The sequence below is a fragment of the Octopus bimaculoides genome, chromosome 9 (genome assembly GCF_046866305.1).
Source record: "Octopus bimaculoides isolate indiv1 chromosome 9, ASM4686630v1, whole genome shotgun sequence".
NCBI classification, from domain to species: domain Eukaryota; kingdom Metazoa; phylum Mollusca; class Cephalopoda; order Octopoda; family Octopodidae; genus Octopus; species Octopus bimaculoides.
This window is the reverse complement of record NC_142936.1, coordinates 35,520,153-35,538,283: the sequence shown is the minus strand read 5'-3', so window position 1 is coordinate 35,538,283 and position 18,131 is coordinate 35,520,153. Positions and strand designations below refer to the sequence as shown.

The following is an 18,131-nucleotide window of genomic DNA, read 5'->3' as shown; positions in this document are numbered from 1 at the left end:
TAAAAAATTCAGTGAAGCATTACATCTGCTGGAAACAAAAGGATTCTCTTTCCATGTGAAGTGTAGATTATATAATGTTATTTCTTTATTACCCACAAGGGGCTAAACATAGAGGGGACAGACAAAGGGATTAAGTCGATTACATCGACCTCAGTGCATAACTGATACTTAATTTATCAACCCCAAAAGGATGAAAGGCAAAGTCAACCTCGGCTGAATTTGAACTCAGAACGTAACGGCAGGCAAAATACCGCTAAGCATTTCGCTCGGCGCGCTAATGTTTCTGCCAGCTTGCTGCCAGATTATATAATGTTTGTGTTCAAGGTATGATGTTGCAGAGTAACGAAACATAAATACTGAATATGGAAGATCTGTAAAGGCTGGAAAGAAATTATACAAGCATGCTTCATTGTACATGTAATGTTTATGTACATGATTGATAGAAGTTTCAATAAGCTGAAAGAAAATGTGGACATAAGAAGAATCGGCTGTAGCATACAAAAGAGGAGTGTATGCTAGTACATATGTGTAGCATATGAATGATGACAGTTGCATAAAGAAGTGTTAATTAATTCAAATGGAAGGGACCTGTGGAAAAGTAAGACAGAGGAAGACAAAGGAAAACATGATCTTAGAATGCTGAAACTCACAAATGTAATGAAGAGACTGCAACAGGTGACAAGGCACTGTATTGGAGAAAACCAGTGAAACACATGCAAGCATTATAAAGTAAGAAACAGATGTAAAATGATGCTGGCAGAGGTGGAAGCAGCAGCAGTGGCAGTAGTAGCAGCTGTGACAACAGCAGTGGTAGTGATGCAGTGGGTACAAAGCAAAAGTTGATCTCTTCAGTTGTGTTTGGGTAAGAATTAATGTGTTCCAGAGAGAAAAGAAAATGAAACTGGCTGAGGTTTGGCTGAAATACTGTGAAAAACAGTCAGTAAAAAAAAGAAAGAAATAAAAGGAAAGGAAGCAAAGTCGGGGAAACATTTCATTTATGCCTCTCTAATTATTATCATTTCATAATAATTATCAATATTCTATTAATTATATTTATTATTTTATTGTAGTTTTGGTGTTTCAGTCAAAATGAACATACTTCTCTTTTCACCGGCTCTCCTTCTCCTATTATTGGTGAGGCATGGCATTTTAAAAACTATCTACCATTTAATAATATGTGCTCTTCCTCAGGTTTGTGATATTACTTACATTTTCATCTCTTCACATTTTTGACAATGTTTTACCCATTTTGTGTTACTAGCTATACAAAAGCCCTATTTTAGTGTTGTGAAAGAGTGACAACTGGAAATCTAAACCAGGTAGCAGACTTGACACATCAGGTGCTCATATCTTCTTTTTAGGTTTATCATTGCTCTAACTCTAATGTACATTAAGTCCATGATTAAAACAGTTAACTCCTAAATAGTTGCTTCACAGAGTTAGAAATGTGTATAATAGAGCAACACAGCTTGCCACCATAAGCAGAAAAACCCCCAAATCCTCCTAAAAGTGTAATTAGCTCTGTCAGACTAACTTGTATTGAAGGTGAAGTCTTAAAGTGATGTTCCATTAATTAAATGCCATACCAAATTACAGACAAAGGCCTAATGAAAGTGACAAAAAAAAAATGTTTAATTTATTTCTACAAATAATTCAGAGATTAGATATTGTTCTCTATGGAATGGGTGAAATGTAGCAAGTTTATATAGACTGCATGATCTCTGTATTAACATTATAGTATATATGACATTATATTATATATTATATATAGACATTACATAATATAAATTCTCAAACGCAGGATAATGCTAATAATATAGCCTGAACAGGATAAGCTACCCCTATTGGCTGGCTGCCAACACTTTTTTCTGCAAAATAGGGGTAGCTTATCCTGTTCAGGCTATATTATTTGCATTATCCTGCGTTTGAGAATTTAAAGTCACTTCTTTAACTTTCTAAGACATCTCAACGCTTCTAAAGCAAACTTCGTTTGTTTGTTTACGTTTATCGTAATTTGAATTTATTACATAATATGTTAGCATTATATTATATATATGTTATCATTATATTATAAATATGAACATTATATTATATATGTATATATTAACATTATATTATATCTATTTATTTTTTTTTTTACATTTCAAATGTTTGGCTTAAGCTTAGCAGCAGTTGTTAAAGATGAAATAGGGACAAATTTATTTTCTTCCTGTTTTTCATTCTTAAATTACTTGCACTTTTACCTTTCTAGTTTTTTATTTAAAAAAAAAAAAAAAAACACCTTTCATCTCTTGAATTGTTTGAATTTTTGATTTCTGTTTTTTACAGATCATACTTGCGCTACCATTCCTCATAAAAAATCCTGTTGGGTACATTGTGCGTTCTTTTGACCTTGGTCGGCAATTTCTCTTTCAATGGACTGTCAACTGGAGGTTTCTACCAGAGGATATCTTTCTGAATCGTTATTTTCATTTAAGTCTCCTTGTCTTGCACATTTGTGTCCTACTTCTTTTTATACAATATCGCTGGAAATGGTAATTAATCCTTTTAATTGTTTATATCTAATTAAGAAAGTCTACTTTAGAAAGCATGAAGTAATGAACTTATTCTGAGGTTTTGTATTTTGGATTATTAACTATCTATTTCAGTGAAATCGAACAATTTATTTTTAAAACTCATTTTTATTTATATTTATCATGTTTAATATATGTATAAAGTGTATGAATTATTAATTTTGTTTATAATTTTATTTTTTTCAATAATTTTATTTTCATTCCTATTAGATCCAGCTTTTTTCTCTACCTCCATCCCCAGGAACTTAAAAGAATGCATTCAGTTAGCTGAACTTAAAAGAATGCATTCAGTTAGCAGTGCAGGAGAGAACTCCTGAAATGCTTCAAAATGTATTTTGCAATGCTAAGGATACATTTGAAGTTTGCTGCAATACAGACAGAGCATATCTTAAAAATTTTCAATAAAGTTTTGATATAAGATTTACAAGTCTATTTGTTTTGGTATCATAATTAAGTAATAAATATAAAATTCTGTCAGTTTTTAAAAAAATTTGCTCGATTTCATTGAAATGGGATAGTTAATTCTGAGACACTCAGTATAGTGTCAGAAAAACATGTTAGAGTTAAGCAACTAGTTTAAAGGGTCAGAAAAACCCATGTAGAAATTACATGAAGAGAAAAGATGTATACAGGTGAGGGAGTATTCACTAGTTATATAAAAGATCTTGTTCTTGGATGCTGAAGACTAAAGTGAACACACTGTTCCAAATACAGAAGTATTTCTTTGGGTTATTTTAATCAAACAAGCTAATTTTACACAGTATCATCATCATCATCATCATCATCATCATCATTAAGTGTCCTCCTTCCATGCTGGCATGGGTTGGACGGTTTGACAGGAGTTGGCCAAGCAGGAGCCTTTACCAGATTTTTGTGTCTGTTTTGGTAAGGTTTTTACAGCTGGATGCCCTTCCTATATTATCTATATTTTCTTATTTTAATTCATCCAACACAAGCCCCTTTTTAGAGGCTTCATGAGCCAATTCTCCTCTATGTTAAATTTTTATGGAAATTACTGAGAAAGCAAAGACTTTAAAAAACAAAATATATTGGACCTTCTGCTCATTGATAATGAAATGTCCAGTTTACATTTTAATCACAACAAAGATTTTTTTGAAAAATGTATTGTATGTAATATAACCCTTTTGATGCCAAATTATCTGAAACTGCTCAGGCTTCTATGATGCAAACTTCCTGTTTCAAAATGGGCTTAACTAAAATTTCATTCTAATTTATGTTCCAAACACTAGCTAAATAATGACAAAGATATTTTAATAAATTCTGTATTATTTTCAAAATTAACTTAAACAAATGCAGTGTATTTCAAAAGAAATTTGGTAACAAAAGGGATAAATATATTTCTAAGAAAAATCATGACCCCTCTCAACAGCCATCATCTCTAGTTGTTCCCCCTTGACATATGTTGCTCCTATGAGTGTGCTACTACCACAGTTAAGAACCACTGATTTCTATCAACTAGAATCAGTCTTTTTTCTAATCAACTTGACTTTAGGCAGAAATATTTATAAAGCTGATTAACAGGAACAAATAGTGAAAGAACATTCAGGTTTCAAACACATTGTTTCCTCCAGAAACATGTATGATACTTACATTTCTAAACAAAGCATGTGTACTCCTTTTAAATGTAAGTACTTGTATAAGAAAGATTAGCATGTGTCTTCAAATGTAAGTGTTCATGTAAAAAAGACTAGCATGTTTCACTTTGTTTACGAATGTAAAACATTTATGGTTTATTGTTAGATGAACTACCAAGGAATACAATTTATTGAAGAGACAGTATTCATTTCACTTCAAAGCTTTCATAGTTACCCCACATATAATTCATAACTTTGGGGAAAATATCCTATTACAGTTCTTGTTTGCTGCTTATAATTAATTAGATTGTTTTTAATTTCAGTATGATTCCACCAATAAACTGGACTTTATCCTCAAAGAAACAGAAAAATCTTGGACCAAATCATATCCTTTTCCTTTTCTTTAAATGAAAACTTGGTTTAAACTGAGCAACATAATGATTATTGTTGTCTAGCTCTGATATAGCAGAACTACGATCAAAGGTATTTCCAGCTCTAACCATGTCGTCTTTTGTTTTCTGACAGTGTATCTAGAACAGAAACAATCAGAGGCGGGGAGTGAGGTTGCAAAAAAGTCATAATTTCTCAAATGTATTTATGGGGGGAAAATATTGAAAAACATCAATACATGCGAAAGTGATAAATAAATGAGAAGGGTTGACTTTGGATGTGCTAGAAACAACAGCCAAATCGCCCTTAAATCACTCACTTTTCCCTCTAAAAATATTAGCAATTTTTTTTTTTTTTTTTTACCAAAACTGCTGAGAAAGTGCTAATTTTTATCCCAAGCCATCAAGGACAAGATGAAAGACCAAACTACAAAGCTTTTGAACAGACTCAAGCATCCCCTACAACTGAACATGTTTTGTTTTTTCTCAGATGAGAAAAATTTCTGCCAGGATCAGATGTTGGTTTGCCGTGTCCCCAAAACTGTACCGAGAATGATAAAAATCAAACATCCAGTCAACAACATGTCCTGGGTCAATAGGGTGGCTGCTGGTAGACCCTATTTTTGGCAACAGGACTCTGCACCATGCCACACAAGTAGAAGAATCCAATTCATGGCTGGCGGACAATTTCTGCAACCACATCACCCCTAACATCCGGCCACCTAACTCCCCAGACTGTAACCTTTTTGATTATTTTGTGTAGGGCACAGTTGAGTGAGAACCAACAAAACTCTTTGCAGCACCAAAGATTAACTGAAAGTAACCATTGTGGCAGCATTCACCAACTTAAACAAGGAGATCATTGGTTGAAGCCAATGGTAATTTTATTGAATAAATTTACTCTTTAGTATTTCAAGATATTTTTATGTAATTTTGGTAAATATATCTGTTGAAATGAGTTGTCAGTGTTATTTTCACTTTTACATAATTTAGATGACAATTTAATCACTGCACCCTGTATGTATATATATATATATATATTTACAAGTATCAGTATTTTTATGCTGTATATTGTAGTGATGGGAATTATCTCAGGAACATAAGAAAGTGATGGAAGTTTGGTGACCTGAGTGTTGGAAATAAAAAAGAATTATTTGCATGTAATAATCCTTTGTACTATAGACACAAGATCTGAAACTTTGTGGAGGGGGATTGTCGATTACATCAACCCTAGTGCTTGTTTGGTACTTTCTTCAGTGACCTGAAAGGACAAAAGGCAAAGTCGACCTTGGCGGAAATTGAATTCAGAATGTAAAGATGGACAAAATGCTGCTAAGCATTTAATCCAGTTCTGCCAGCTCACTGCCTTATTTGCATGTAATAATAACAGTGGTTTATATGTACACAGGAATAACAACAGCAGCAGTTTATGTATAGATAAGAATAATAGCAGCAGTTGTTTGTGTGTGGATTAGAATATATATGTAGATAGGTATAACAGCAGCAGTAGTTTATGTTAGATTCCAATATGTCTAGATAAAAATAATCCTTTCTACTATAGACACAAGACCTGAAATATTGAGGAGAGGAAGTCGTTGATTACATCAGCCCCAGTGCTTAACTGGTACTTATTTCATTAATTGCAAAAAATTTATGGACAAAGTCGACCTCAGTGGCATTTGAACTCAGTAACATAAAGATGGACAAAATGCCGCTAAGCATTTTCTCCAACATACTAATGATTGCCAGCTCACCACTTTTGTGTGCATTAATCTATGTAGATAACAAAAGAAGACACTGAAATGTGTCTAAAATCATTTAACATCCTAATTTGACATGAAGTCTTTATCTAATTTTAATATCTTCAACAGCTATTGAGAAAGGCGTGAATGTCACATAATGGCTCTCCTGCTGCAAATATTTATCCTGTTTTACTGTTATAAATTGATACTTTCTACATTGCCAAATGACCTTAACTTGCCCCACAGATCATTCTTCCTTTATTTTCTGCAAATTTCATAGGAATGTGTTTCAGTCGATCTCTCCATTACCAGTTCTATGTCTGGTATTTCCATACTCTCCATTACTTACTTTATGCCATTAAGTTACCATTCAAGTAAGTACTTCCATTTTGTTCAATCACCTTAACTTGAGTAACAATCTAATTACTAAAAACAACAACTAAGAAAATAAACTTGTGAATAGATCTTCCTCATATTACAATTTATTGCAAAGTTAATCACTGATAATTGACATCTTACATGTTTCATGCTGCATTTAGAAGTATGTCTGATGATGTGAGTATAGGGAAAAACATCATTTAATGTTCAGTTCTCATACGGGCATAGGCTGAACTAATAAATGAATTATTTCTTGTAGTAGTGTTCCATTCCCAGTCTGCTTTGAATCCCAGTTGTAGCTATTTTATTTGCAACTGTTAGATCCTTGCAAAGAGTATAAACACTAAAACTAGTATTTTCTCATCCTGAATCTCAGTTTTTGTAATAATAATGACCTTATTGTATACAGTTTTCAGATGCCCTACAACTTGTCAAAAAAGAATAAATGAGGAGACAGAAAAGAACAATAAATTAAGTAAAGGAGGACGATGTAGCATGACCCCATCTGAGATTTAAACCATAGCGCTCAGATTTTCTCAGTCTAAGACCATGAATTAATTTATCTCTAAATAATGATATTAAAAATACAAGAATATGGCTTGATGAATATGTACTGGTGGACTTAATATGGTTAACACGATAAAGTGCAAAGTAATGCAGATTTTCCTGCTAAAAAGTTTCTAGAAGCTGGCTTACAGCTATAAAAGCTGACAAATACAACCTCAGGCCAGAGAGCCATTAAGGCATACCATGGAATCTATGTTACTTGTAGTGAGTTGGTCTTTCTCCCTGTCTTTCATTTCCCTTATGTAACATACTCAACAAAAGGTACCAACTTTAACTTGAAGTATCAAGTAGTGCACATCAGTTATATATACAGTGATTTAAATTCCTTTCACTATTTTGAAAATATTTTGCAACTTATATACAGAAGATTCCTAACTATTATGTTCATTGAACGTTGTTCCATTAAATTATATTAAATATATTTGTAAAATAATACAGGTTAAAAAAGTATTTGGAAACTCTAACTTTAGTGTGGTCGTTGTTTACACATGGAATCTACCTCACATTGTGAACAGTAAAGAATATATGATTAACCACCGCATTAAAACAGCAATGAAGGCTAAAAAATCTATATACAGTCCACAAGATTAATCAAAATAAACCTTTTATGTTTGACAATTTCATCACACCTGTCTATCATATTAGTGATAGATTAATATAATTTTTAGTACTCTGCATTTAATATGTTAAAACGAACTTAACTGCTATTTTTTGTGTGAATGGCATCTCTGAATTATCAAATTTTTAAACTATTCTACTTTCCTAAACCAACCAATGCATCATCTTGTATATTTACTTAGTAATTTTTTCATTACTATTTAATCCTTTAGCATTCAGATTATTCTGTCAAATGTAATCCTTATTAATTCACACTGTTTTGAATTAATCATACATTATCTCATAGCTTCGAGATTTTGATGATGTGATTGTATATTTTTAGAATGACATTGTAGAGTGGGTGTGAGAGGCCATATCTGGCCAGTTTGAACATAGAACAAGTAGCATATTTTGGCTAAATATGGCTGGTTTAAATGCTAAAGGGTTAAGCAAATATGGTGAAAGTTACGTTTTTGCTGAAGAGGTCAAACTGAGAGTGGAGTATTACTTCCCTCCTCTTGCATGAATGAATCATTCTTTGTTAAAATATGGATGGCATGAGGACTAGTTTGTAGAGCAATCTCCCCTTTGAACTTGATGCACAGATTTCACTGCACTTACATTACTAAGGCTTTTATATCATTTTTCATATCTAGAACCCTGTAACAGCTTTTTTTTCTTATTTTACTGTTTTTCTGTTATTGGACAATGGCCATGCTAGGGCACTGCCTTTAGTCAGTAATTTATATTGACCCCAAAAGTATGGCATTCATTTTCATTCATCATTGTTTGTTGATTGGCTGAGTTAACCTATTTCCCCAAAATTACCTGCAGTACCTTCAACCCTTTTGATACCAACCTACCTGAGACCACCACTGTAACATGAATTCCCTGTTTTAAAATTATATAAATTAAAGCCTTCAATCAAAATTTCATGTTGAGTTGGTAACAGGAAAGGCATCCAGCTCAATAATGAGGAAGTTATTGTAATAAATTCTTCATTAGGCGCAGGAGTGGCTGTGTGGTAAGTAGCTTACTTACCAACCACATAGCTCCGGGTTCAGTCCCACTGCGTGGCACCTTGGGCAAGTGTCTTCTACTGTAGCCTCGGGCCGACCTTGTGAGTGGATTTGGTAGACAGAAACTGAAAGAAGCCTGTCATGTATATGTATGCGTATGTATCTGTGTTTGTCCCCCCAACATCGCTTGACAACCGATGCTGGTATGTTTACCTCCCCGTACCTTAGCGGTTCGGCAAAAGAGACCGATAGAATAAGTACTAGGCTTACAAAGAATAAGTCCTAAGGTCGATTTGATTCGACTAAAAGGCGGTGCTCCAGCATGGCCACAGTCAAATGACTGAAACAAGTAAAAGAGTAAAGGGTATTATCTTAAAAATTAATTGAAATAAAAGGAGTGTGTTTCAACAGAACTATGATAATAAAAGAGTTTCCTTTTACCAAATTTTACTCAAAAGGCAAAGGTCGACTTCACACTATAACCCAAGAACTTGTGTAATGGGAATGAATATGGAATCACATGGTTTTTATGTGAACTTCTTAACCACATGGCCATACCTCTCTCTTAGAATTCTAATTTAGTGAAATTTATAAGATCTGTCATGTTTTAAGCTTGTTTTTAATTTCACCTAAAATAAATTTGCTATTAATAAGATCAAATAGACTTTTTTTCCCAGTGTAACAGATATCAATGTTTTTAAAATCATTTTACATAAAATAAGTAATCTTGATGACTAAACTGCACTTTTCATTACCAATCTAAACTATCTTATTTAAAACAACATTCCTTTGATTTTTCTAATTAAGAAATATCACATCAAGATCTGTTAGTGTGCAAGAGATGATTAAATATAAATTTTCAAGTCCCTTTACAATTTCAGTTTCAGTCTGATTAAAGAAACATTTTTTTTTGTAACTTTAACCCTTTTGTTACCATATTTCTGTTGAAAACCATTGCCTTTGTTTTAATTAGTTCTGAAAATAATGAAGAATTTAGTAAAAATAACTTTGTCATTATTAAGCTGGTGTTTGTAACATAAATTGATATGAGATTTTGATGGAAGGTGTTAATTTAGGGTCACTTTAAAGCAGAAAGTTTGTCATAGAACCAGAGGTGGTTTTAGGTGAGTTGGTGTTAAAGGGTTAAATAAAATTCTGTCAAATTTCTTTTCTCCTTATGTTTTAATGTATTAAATATCAATACAATTTTTCTTTTAATTCAATTTTTTAACTTCAGATTACTTATTCTTGGAATCATTGAGCTCTGCTGGAATACATACCCTTCAACTAACTGGAGTAGTGGTCTTCTTCATTTATGCCATTGTATACTTTTATATCAAATGTGGCAGAGTTCAATTTATTACCCTATGTGCTTCCACATTAACTGTAACTGTAACAGTGTGAAAGAGAACCAGTCCAAAAAATCAAAATAATAAAGAAAAAATATATGTAAAAGAAAACCATATTGTAATTCCAACAATCATTTTAAACCGTTGAAAATTTGCAGTGACAGCAAAACTAATTTTTTGAAAATTTTAGTGTGAGTTGTTATGTACTAATATTTGTTTGTAAAATATATTTTATTAAAAATATGTTTGAGTGTATTTATTACCACTACCCAAAGTGATATTTTTCATATTGATTATTGACTAATCAAAGCCCAATAATTATTGTTTCTACTCTAGCTCTGGAAAAATCTAAAAAATGATTTTAACTAAAAAGGAACAAAGCTAAGTGCTGTAAAATATATCAAAAGACTTTTTTGTTGATTCACTGATCTCAGCAGCCTTGTCTGAAATCTTAACATTACTAATGATAAACAGTGGTACCCAGCCACAGAATCTGTCAACACTAGACTTTGAGATAAACTAAACTTCGCAAAAGTATTACTTACAATGACATATTCATTTTTTTACAAAATAGAGAATATTATTCTGCAATAGTGTTTTGACCTTTGCTATTAACTGGGTTTCAGTAACACAAAAATCAGCAAACTTTGCTTTTATATTCCTAGAATTATTTATGTTACACACATCTTTATACATACATACATGCAAAAACAGATTTGTAGATGGAAGCTGAAAGAAGCATGCCATGTGTGTGTGTGTGTGTTACTGTCTCCTTGCCTTGGCTTCATGTGATAGTTGTAAATGAACGTTACTATCATGCAAGCATGGAAAAGTGGATGTTAAAATGATGATATATATATCTATATCTATCTCTATCATCATCATCATCATCATCATCATCATCGTTTAACATCCGCTTTCCATGCTAGCATGGGTTGGATGTTTGACTGAGGACTAGCAAGCCAGTAGGCTGCACCAGGCTCCAATCTGATCTGGCAGAGTTTCTACAGTTGGATGTCCTTCCTAACGCCAACCACTCCGAGAGTGTAGTGGGTGTTTTTACGTGCCACCGGCACGAGGGCCAGTCACACGGTACTGGCAACAGCCTAGCTCAAAAAGGTGTTTTTTACATGCCAGTCCAGCAGCACTGGCAACGACCTCGCTCAAATGATTTTCTAATGTGCCACCAGCACAAGTGCTAGAAGGCGACACTGGTAACGATTCCACTCAAATGGTGCTATTTACGGGCCACTAGCATGGAAGCCAGACAGCTGCTCTGGCAATGAACACGCTCGGACAGTGCTGTTAGTGCTCCACTGGCGCAGGTGCCAGTCATTGAGTATGGTTCAATTATGATTTCGATTTCACTTGCTCCAACAGGTCTTCACAAGTAGAGTTTAGTGTCCACTGAAGGAGAGGTTGGCATGGGTGCCAGTCGTCGGATTCGGTTCGATTTCGATTTCAGATTTCAAATTTCAAATTCCAAATTCACTTGCCTCAACAGGTCTTTGCAAGCAGAGTTTTTAGTGTTCAATGAAGTAAAGATACGAATAAGTGAGCTGGCTACACTTCTGGCAGAAATCACAGATTATGCTCTCACTTGGCTTGCTGGGTCTTCTCACATACTGCATATTTCCAAAGGTCCCGGTCACTGGTCATTGCCTCGGTGAGGCCTAAAGTTCGAAGGTCATGCTCACCACCTCATCTCAGGTCTTCCTGGGTCTACCTCTTCCACAGGTTACCTCAACTGCTAGGGTGTGACACATTTTCACACAACTATCCTCATCCATTCTTGCCACATATCCATACCAGCGCAATCGTCTCTCCTGCACACCACAACTGATGCTTCTTAGGTCTAACTTTTCTCTCAAGATACTTACACTCTGTGGAGTATATACACTGACATTACACATCCATCGGAGAATACTGGCTTCATTTCTTGCGAGCATACGCATGTCCTCAGGAGTCACTGCCCATGTTTCACTGCCATGTAGCATGGCTGTTCACACACATGCGTCAGACAGTCTACCTTTTAATCTGAGTGAGAGGCCCTTTGTCAGCAGCAGAGGTAAGAGCTCTCTAAACTTTGCCCAGGCTAACTTTCAGTGTACCCTCCCCCGCTACAAACTTGGTCACCTAGGTAGCGGAAGCTATCAAGTACTTCTAGTTTTTCTCCCTGGAGTTGGCAAAGGTTGTTTTCTGCACATTTTCAGTGTTTATTGCTCCTGAGCATCTGCCACATACAAAAACTATCTTCTCAGTTAGCCTTCCTTTGATATTGCTGCACCTCTTATGTGTCCATAGCTTACACTGGGTACATCTTATGGAGTTTCTACCTATGCCTTTTCTACAGATCAAGCAGGGCCATCTACCTGAAGGGGTTTGTGTCTTGTCTACCTTCCTACTTGTTAGGACTTTGGTTTTAGCTAGCTTTGGTAGGTGCAGGCATGGCTGTGTAGTTTCAGAAGGTCTCTTTTCAACCATGTGGTTTCGGATCCAGTACGTTGGCATAGCATTATGGTCAAGTGTTTTCTACTACAGCCCCAGGTCAAGTAAAGCCTTGAAAGTGGATTTGGTAGACAAAAACCTAAAAGAAGCTTGTCGCATCTGTATGTATGTGTGTGTGTACATGTTTACTTGTCTTAGCATCATGAGTATCAACAGTATTAAACCATTATCTTTCATTTTCAGTCTTCTATGGAAACATATCTGGCCTTGGGGTAACATTACTGTTGTGGAAGGATTCCGACCACTCCAACAAGTGACTAAAGGTGAACTGACTCATTGTTATGAAATAAAGAACTGCAAGCAATTAGCAGTTAGGGTTGGTAAGCAGTTCACTGTGAGCCGTGATTGAGAGCGTTGAGCTTCATGTAATAGTGATTGCATTGTGTCGTGTAAATACTTCTTTTCCCCACTGCTTCATTAAATTATATATCCAACACTAGGATATAAAAGTGGCGACGAGTTGTTCAAAGCTTGTACTGGACATTTAAAATCTTTTTTTAGTATGAAACCAAAGAAAAAATCGTTTTAACATGGAATATTTATTGGCTTCTGTGGTGCAGTTACAACAACAAAACCAACAGTTGCTGGAATTAATGTTGAAGAAGTTTGAAAATACAGTGTAGCAAACTCACTTGAAGTTAGAATCCAGAAGAGATTACTTTCTCTGCATATTTTCAAAGATACAAAAAATCTTTAAAGAAGAATGTAAAAGTTGGCCCGATGAGAAAAAAGTATGACTACTTTTAAGAAAGTTATTCCCTGCTGAACATGAAAAATATAGTAATTGTATTCTGCTGAAGAAACCAGGTGAGATTTGTTTCAATGAAACAATTTATTGAAAAGTTTCAGTGTAAGAAGTTCCCTGTTCAATACTCACTGGTAATGTTTAAATTTGGTCAAAAAAGATGAAGATTTTGTCACTTATGCTAGAGAGTGTGACAAATTCAAATTGAATGAGTTTACCCTAGACATGTTCAAGTGTTTAATTTTTGTTCAAGGGCTTACTGCAAGCAGAGATGCAGATATATGTTCCCGGATATTAACAAAATTAGAACAGCTCCAAAATTTAACTCTACAGGCAGTAACTGAAGAATATCAGATTAATAATCTTAGACATGATGCAAATAAAATTGATGTAAAGGATTGCACTCATATTCAGGCACGTCAACCGGTAACAAATAAGAAAAAAGAGAAAAAATGTCAAGACCAAATCCATGTTATGGGTGCAGTGATCTACATTTTAAAAGTAACTATAAGAATATAAAATGCTTCAAGTATGGTAAGATAGGTCATAAAAAATCACACTTTAAAACAAAACCTATAAAACAGTTCAACAGAAAAAATCATGTAGACAGGTTATCAATGACAAGAAGTATGAATGAGCCTCAAAGAAAATTTGTGTATGTAACAATTAATAACAAACATAAAGTTAGAATTGGATATGGGCAGTGATATCTTGATAATTAACACAGAGACATGGAAAAAATCATGAGACCTAGATTAAAAGAAACTTCGAAAATTGCCCATGGTGTTTCAGGAAAACAATTATATTTTAAGGGTGAATTGATAAGTGACATTACATTTTATGAAAAAACCTATGGTAAAGAAAACTGGAAGGATGGTGTAATTACTAAACAAATTGGAAGAATGTTATTCTTGGTAAAAGGAAAAAATGTTGAACATAACAACTTAAAAAAAGATTGATGGGAAAAATAGTCACAAGAAATGAAATCCCCAAATAATTTGAAGCTACACATTCTAGCACCAGAAAACCAGAAAGAATGGAAACACTAGAATTGAACACTAAGCATAAGAGATATTAAACTCTGAGCAGAGTTTAATTCTCAAAAGGCGAGAAGTTACGGGATACTAATTCTAAAAAGGGGAGACTCATTGTTATAAAATAAAGAACTATGAGCAATTGGTAGTTCAGGTAAGCAGTTCACTGTGAGCGTATCATGTCATGTAAATATTTTCTCTCTCCACCTACTTCATTAAATTATATATCCAACACTAGAATATAAAAATGGCCTTGCATGAAAACAAGTGATAGCTGGCAATGGGAAAGGCATCCAACTGTAGAAATCCAGCTTGGCTGAGTGGGGAGCAGTTTGCTTCCTAACCACATTATTCCAGATTTAGTCCCCTTGTGTGATTGGGAATGTGTCTTTTCTACTATGGTCTTGACCTGAACAAAGCCTTGTGAGTGGATTTGGTAGACAGAAACTGAGAGAAGCTCATTACATGTATGTGTGTGTGTATATATATATATATATATATATATATATACATGTGTGTTACTGTCTTATCTTCACATCATGTGACAGTTGTAAATCAGTGTCGTAGTCAATGTAAGCAGTGTCCTTTGTTTCCAATAACATGTCTGCTAATAGAAGAATATTACCTTACTTGGAGACAGGTAACAGGAAAGGCATCCAGCCATACAAGATTCACCTCAACAAAATTTCATCCAACCCATTAAAGCATGGAAAAAGTGATTGTTAAAATGACGATGGTGGTGATGATATATCTTAAAGTCATGCAAAGCAGTTTTGTATGAAACAATTTATTTCATTCCCTCCCATAACATATTTTGATAGTTTGATGAGAAATAGCTCCTACATAGCACCATTAAATTACTGAACATCAGGCATTTTTCAGATTTTGAGTACAATATCTAGAGTGTTTTACAATGAAATATCTTTTATCTTTTGTTTTTACTTGTTCCACTCATTGGACTGCGGCCAAACTAGGATACTGCCTTGAAGGGTTTAACTGACCAGATCAACCCTAATATTTCATTTTGGTACTTTAAAATATTGGTTTCTTTTACAGAAATGCTAAGTTACAGGAATATAAACAAACAACACGAGTTGTCAAGTGGTGGTGGGGATTCAAACGCACACATATATACATTTATATGTATATATATATATATGTAAATATATAAAAACAAAAAGATAAAGAGAGCAAAGGTAAGGTTGTATCCTCCTGGGTTTGGTTAAATCCAATACCCTCCTCAACCTTATATATATATATATAGAGAGAGAGGCATCAAGCTGTTAGATCAGGTTATGAAAGTTACAGAGAGGGTCATAGCCCAACTAATTAGGGAGCGAATCAATTTAGATGAGATGCAGTTTGGGTTCGTGCCAGGTAAAAGCACTACTGATGCCTTATTTCTAGTGAGACAGTTGCAGGAGAAATACCTAGCTAAGGATAAACCTCTGTACCTGGCTTTCGTTGACATGGAGAAAGCCTTTGACAGGGTCCCCCGATCCCTTATCTGGTGGTCAATGAGGAAACTTGGGATAGAAGAATGGTTAGTGAGAGCTGTGCGAGCCATGTACAGAGATGCTGCCAGTAAGGTGAGGGTTGGAAATGAGTACAGCAATGAATTCCGGGTAGAGGTAGGGGTCCACCAAGGTTCCGTCCTCAGCCCCCTCTTATTTATCATAGTCCTCCAGGCAATCACAGAGGAGTTCCAGACAGGTTGCCCCTGGGAGCTCCTCTATGCTGATGACCTTGCCCTAATTGCGGAGTCACTATCAGAACTAGAGGAGAAGTTTCAGGTGTGGAAGCAAGGTCTAGAATTGAAGGGCCTTAGAGTCAACCTAGCTAAAACCAAAATCCTAATAAGTAGGAAGGTAGATAAAACACAAACCCCTTCAGGTAGATGGCCCTGCTCAGTATGTAGAAAAGGAGTAGGTAGTAACTCTATAAGATGTACCCGGTGCAAGCTATGGACACATAAGAGGTGCAGCAACATCAAAGGCAGGTTAACTAGCAAGTTAGTTTTTGTTTGTGGCAGATGTTCAGGTGCAATAAAGACTGTAAACAAACAGGAAACAACTTCTATCTCATTCCAGGGTGAAAAACTAGAGGTAGTCGATAGCTTCCGCTATCTGGGTGACCAAGTTAGTAGTGGGGGTGGGTGCGCTGAAAGTGTAGCTGCTAGAATAAGAATAGCCTGGGCAAAGTTTAGAGAGCTCTTACCCCTGCTGGCGACAAAGGGACTCTCACTCAGAGTAAAAGGCAGACTGTATGATGCATGTGTACGAACAGCAATGCTACATGGCAGTGAAACATGGGCTGTAACTGCTGAGGACATACGTATGCTCGCAAGGAATGAAGCCAGTGTGCTCCGTTGGATGTGTAATGTCAATGTGAATACCCGTCAGAGTGTAAGTATCTTGAGAGAAAAGCTGAACATTAGAAGCATCAGTTGTGGCGTGCAAGAGAGACAATTGCGCTGGTATGGACATGTGGTGAGAATGGATGAGGATAGCTGCGTGAAAAAGTGCCACACCCTAACAGTTGAGGGAACCCGTGGAAGAGGTAGGCCCAGGAAGACCTGGGCTGAGGTGGTGAGGCAAGACCTTCGTACATTGGGCCTCACCGAGGCGATGACTACTGACCGAGACCTTTGGAAATGTGCTGTGTGTGAGAAGACCTGGCAAGCCAAGTGAGATCGTTGCCAGTGCCCCTGGACTGGTTCTTGTGCGGGTGGCACATGAGATGCACCATTTTGAGCGTGGCCGTTGCCAGTACCGCCTGACTGGCTCCCGTAGGATGTTCGAGCGAGATCGTTGCCAGTGCCCCTGGACTGGCTTGTGCGGGTGGCACATAAAAGACACCATTTCGAGTGTGGCCGTTTTCGTGCGGGTGACACGTAAAAGCACCCACTACACTCTCTGAGTGGTTGGCGTTAGGAAGGGCATCCAGCTGTAGAAACTCTGCCAAATCAGACTGGAGCCTGGTGTTACCATCCGGTTTCACCAGTCCTCAGTCAAATCGTCCAACCCATGCTAGCATGGAAAGCGGACGTTAAACGATGATGATGATGATGATGATGATGATATATATATACACATATATATATATATACATAGATTTATATATATATATATATATATATATATATATATATATATATATATATGTGTGTGTGTGTTCATAGAAAACATGTAATCGTTACCAATATAGCAAGAGATTTCACCGCAAAAAAGTCTAAAGTAGACGCTTTAAGGATCGTTCTCCTTGGTTATATATCCAAAGTTTTAAATTTAAAAGAGAGTTTTGATGCTAATATCCATTATTATTGAAATTTATTCCTATGTCAACATTTCTGTATAAAGCTATATTTGACTGTCAAATTTAAGTCAAACATATAATTTGCCTTACACATCTTCAGGGAAATCAATAAATTTAAGAACAAACAAAAAATCAAGAACAAGAGGTAAATACCAAGACATCTTCTCTAAGTCCAGTCCATATTCAAATTTGCCGTTAAATGACTCATTAAATAAGTTCCTTCTTAAACAAAGGTCCATTAAGGGAGACAACCCCTCATAATACTATCAATAATATTAATAATATTGATATTGATAAGTTATAAACAATCCTCTATTACA

The 18,131-nt window shown here is 35.3% G+C and overlaps 1 protein-coding gene across 1 annotated transcript in view; it reads left to right on the top strand.

The window, feature by feature from the left end:
• Positions 1 to 10,452, top strand: part of LOC106874294 (dol-P-Man:Man(5)GlcNAc(2)-PP-Dol alpha-1,3-mannosyltransferase) — a 38,286-nt gene extending 27,834 nt beyond the window's left edge. The window contains exons 5-9 of the mRNA XM_052970613.2: positions 1,071 to 1,191; positions 2,329 to 2,534; positions 4,492 to 4,554; positions 6,545 to 6,673; positions 10,098 to 10,452. Of these exons, the coding sequence (XP_052826573.1) occupies positions 1,071 to 1,191; positions 2,329 to 2,534; positions 4,492 to 4,554; positions 6,545 to 6,673; positions 10,098 to 10,293 (715 nt within the window). The 3' untranslated portion in view covers positions 10,294 to 10,452. The remainder of the gene's footprint in view (positions 1 to 1,070; positions 1,192 to 2,328; positions 2,535 to 4,491; positions 4,555 to 6,544; positions 6,674 to 10,097) is intronic.
• Positions 10,453 to 18,131: the final 7,679 nt, after the last annotated feature.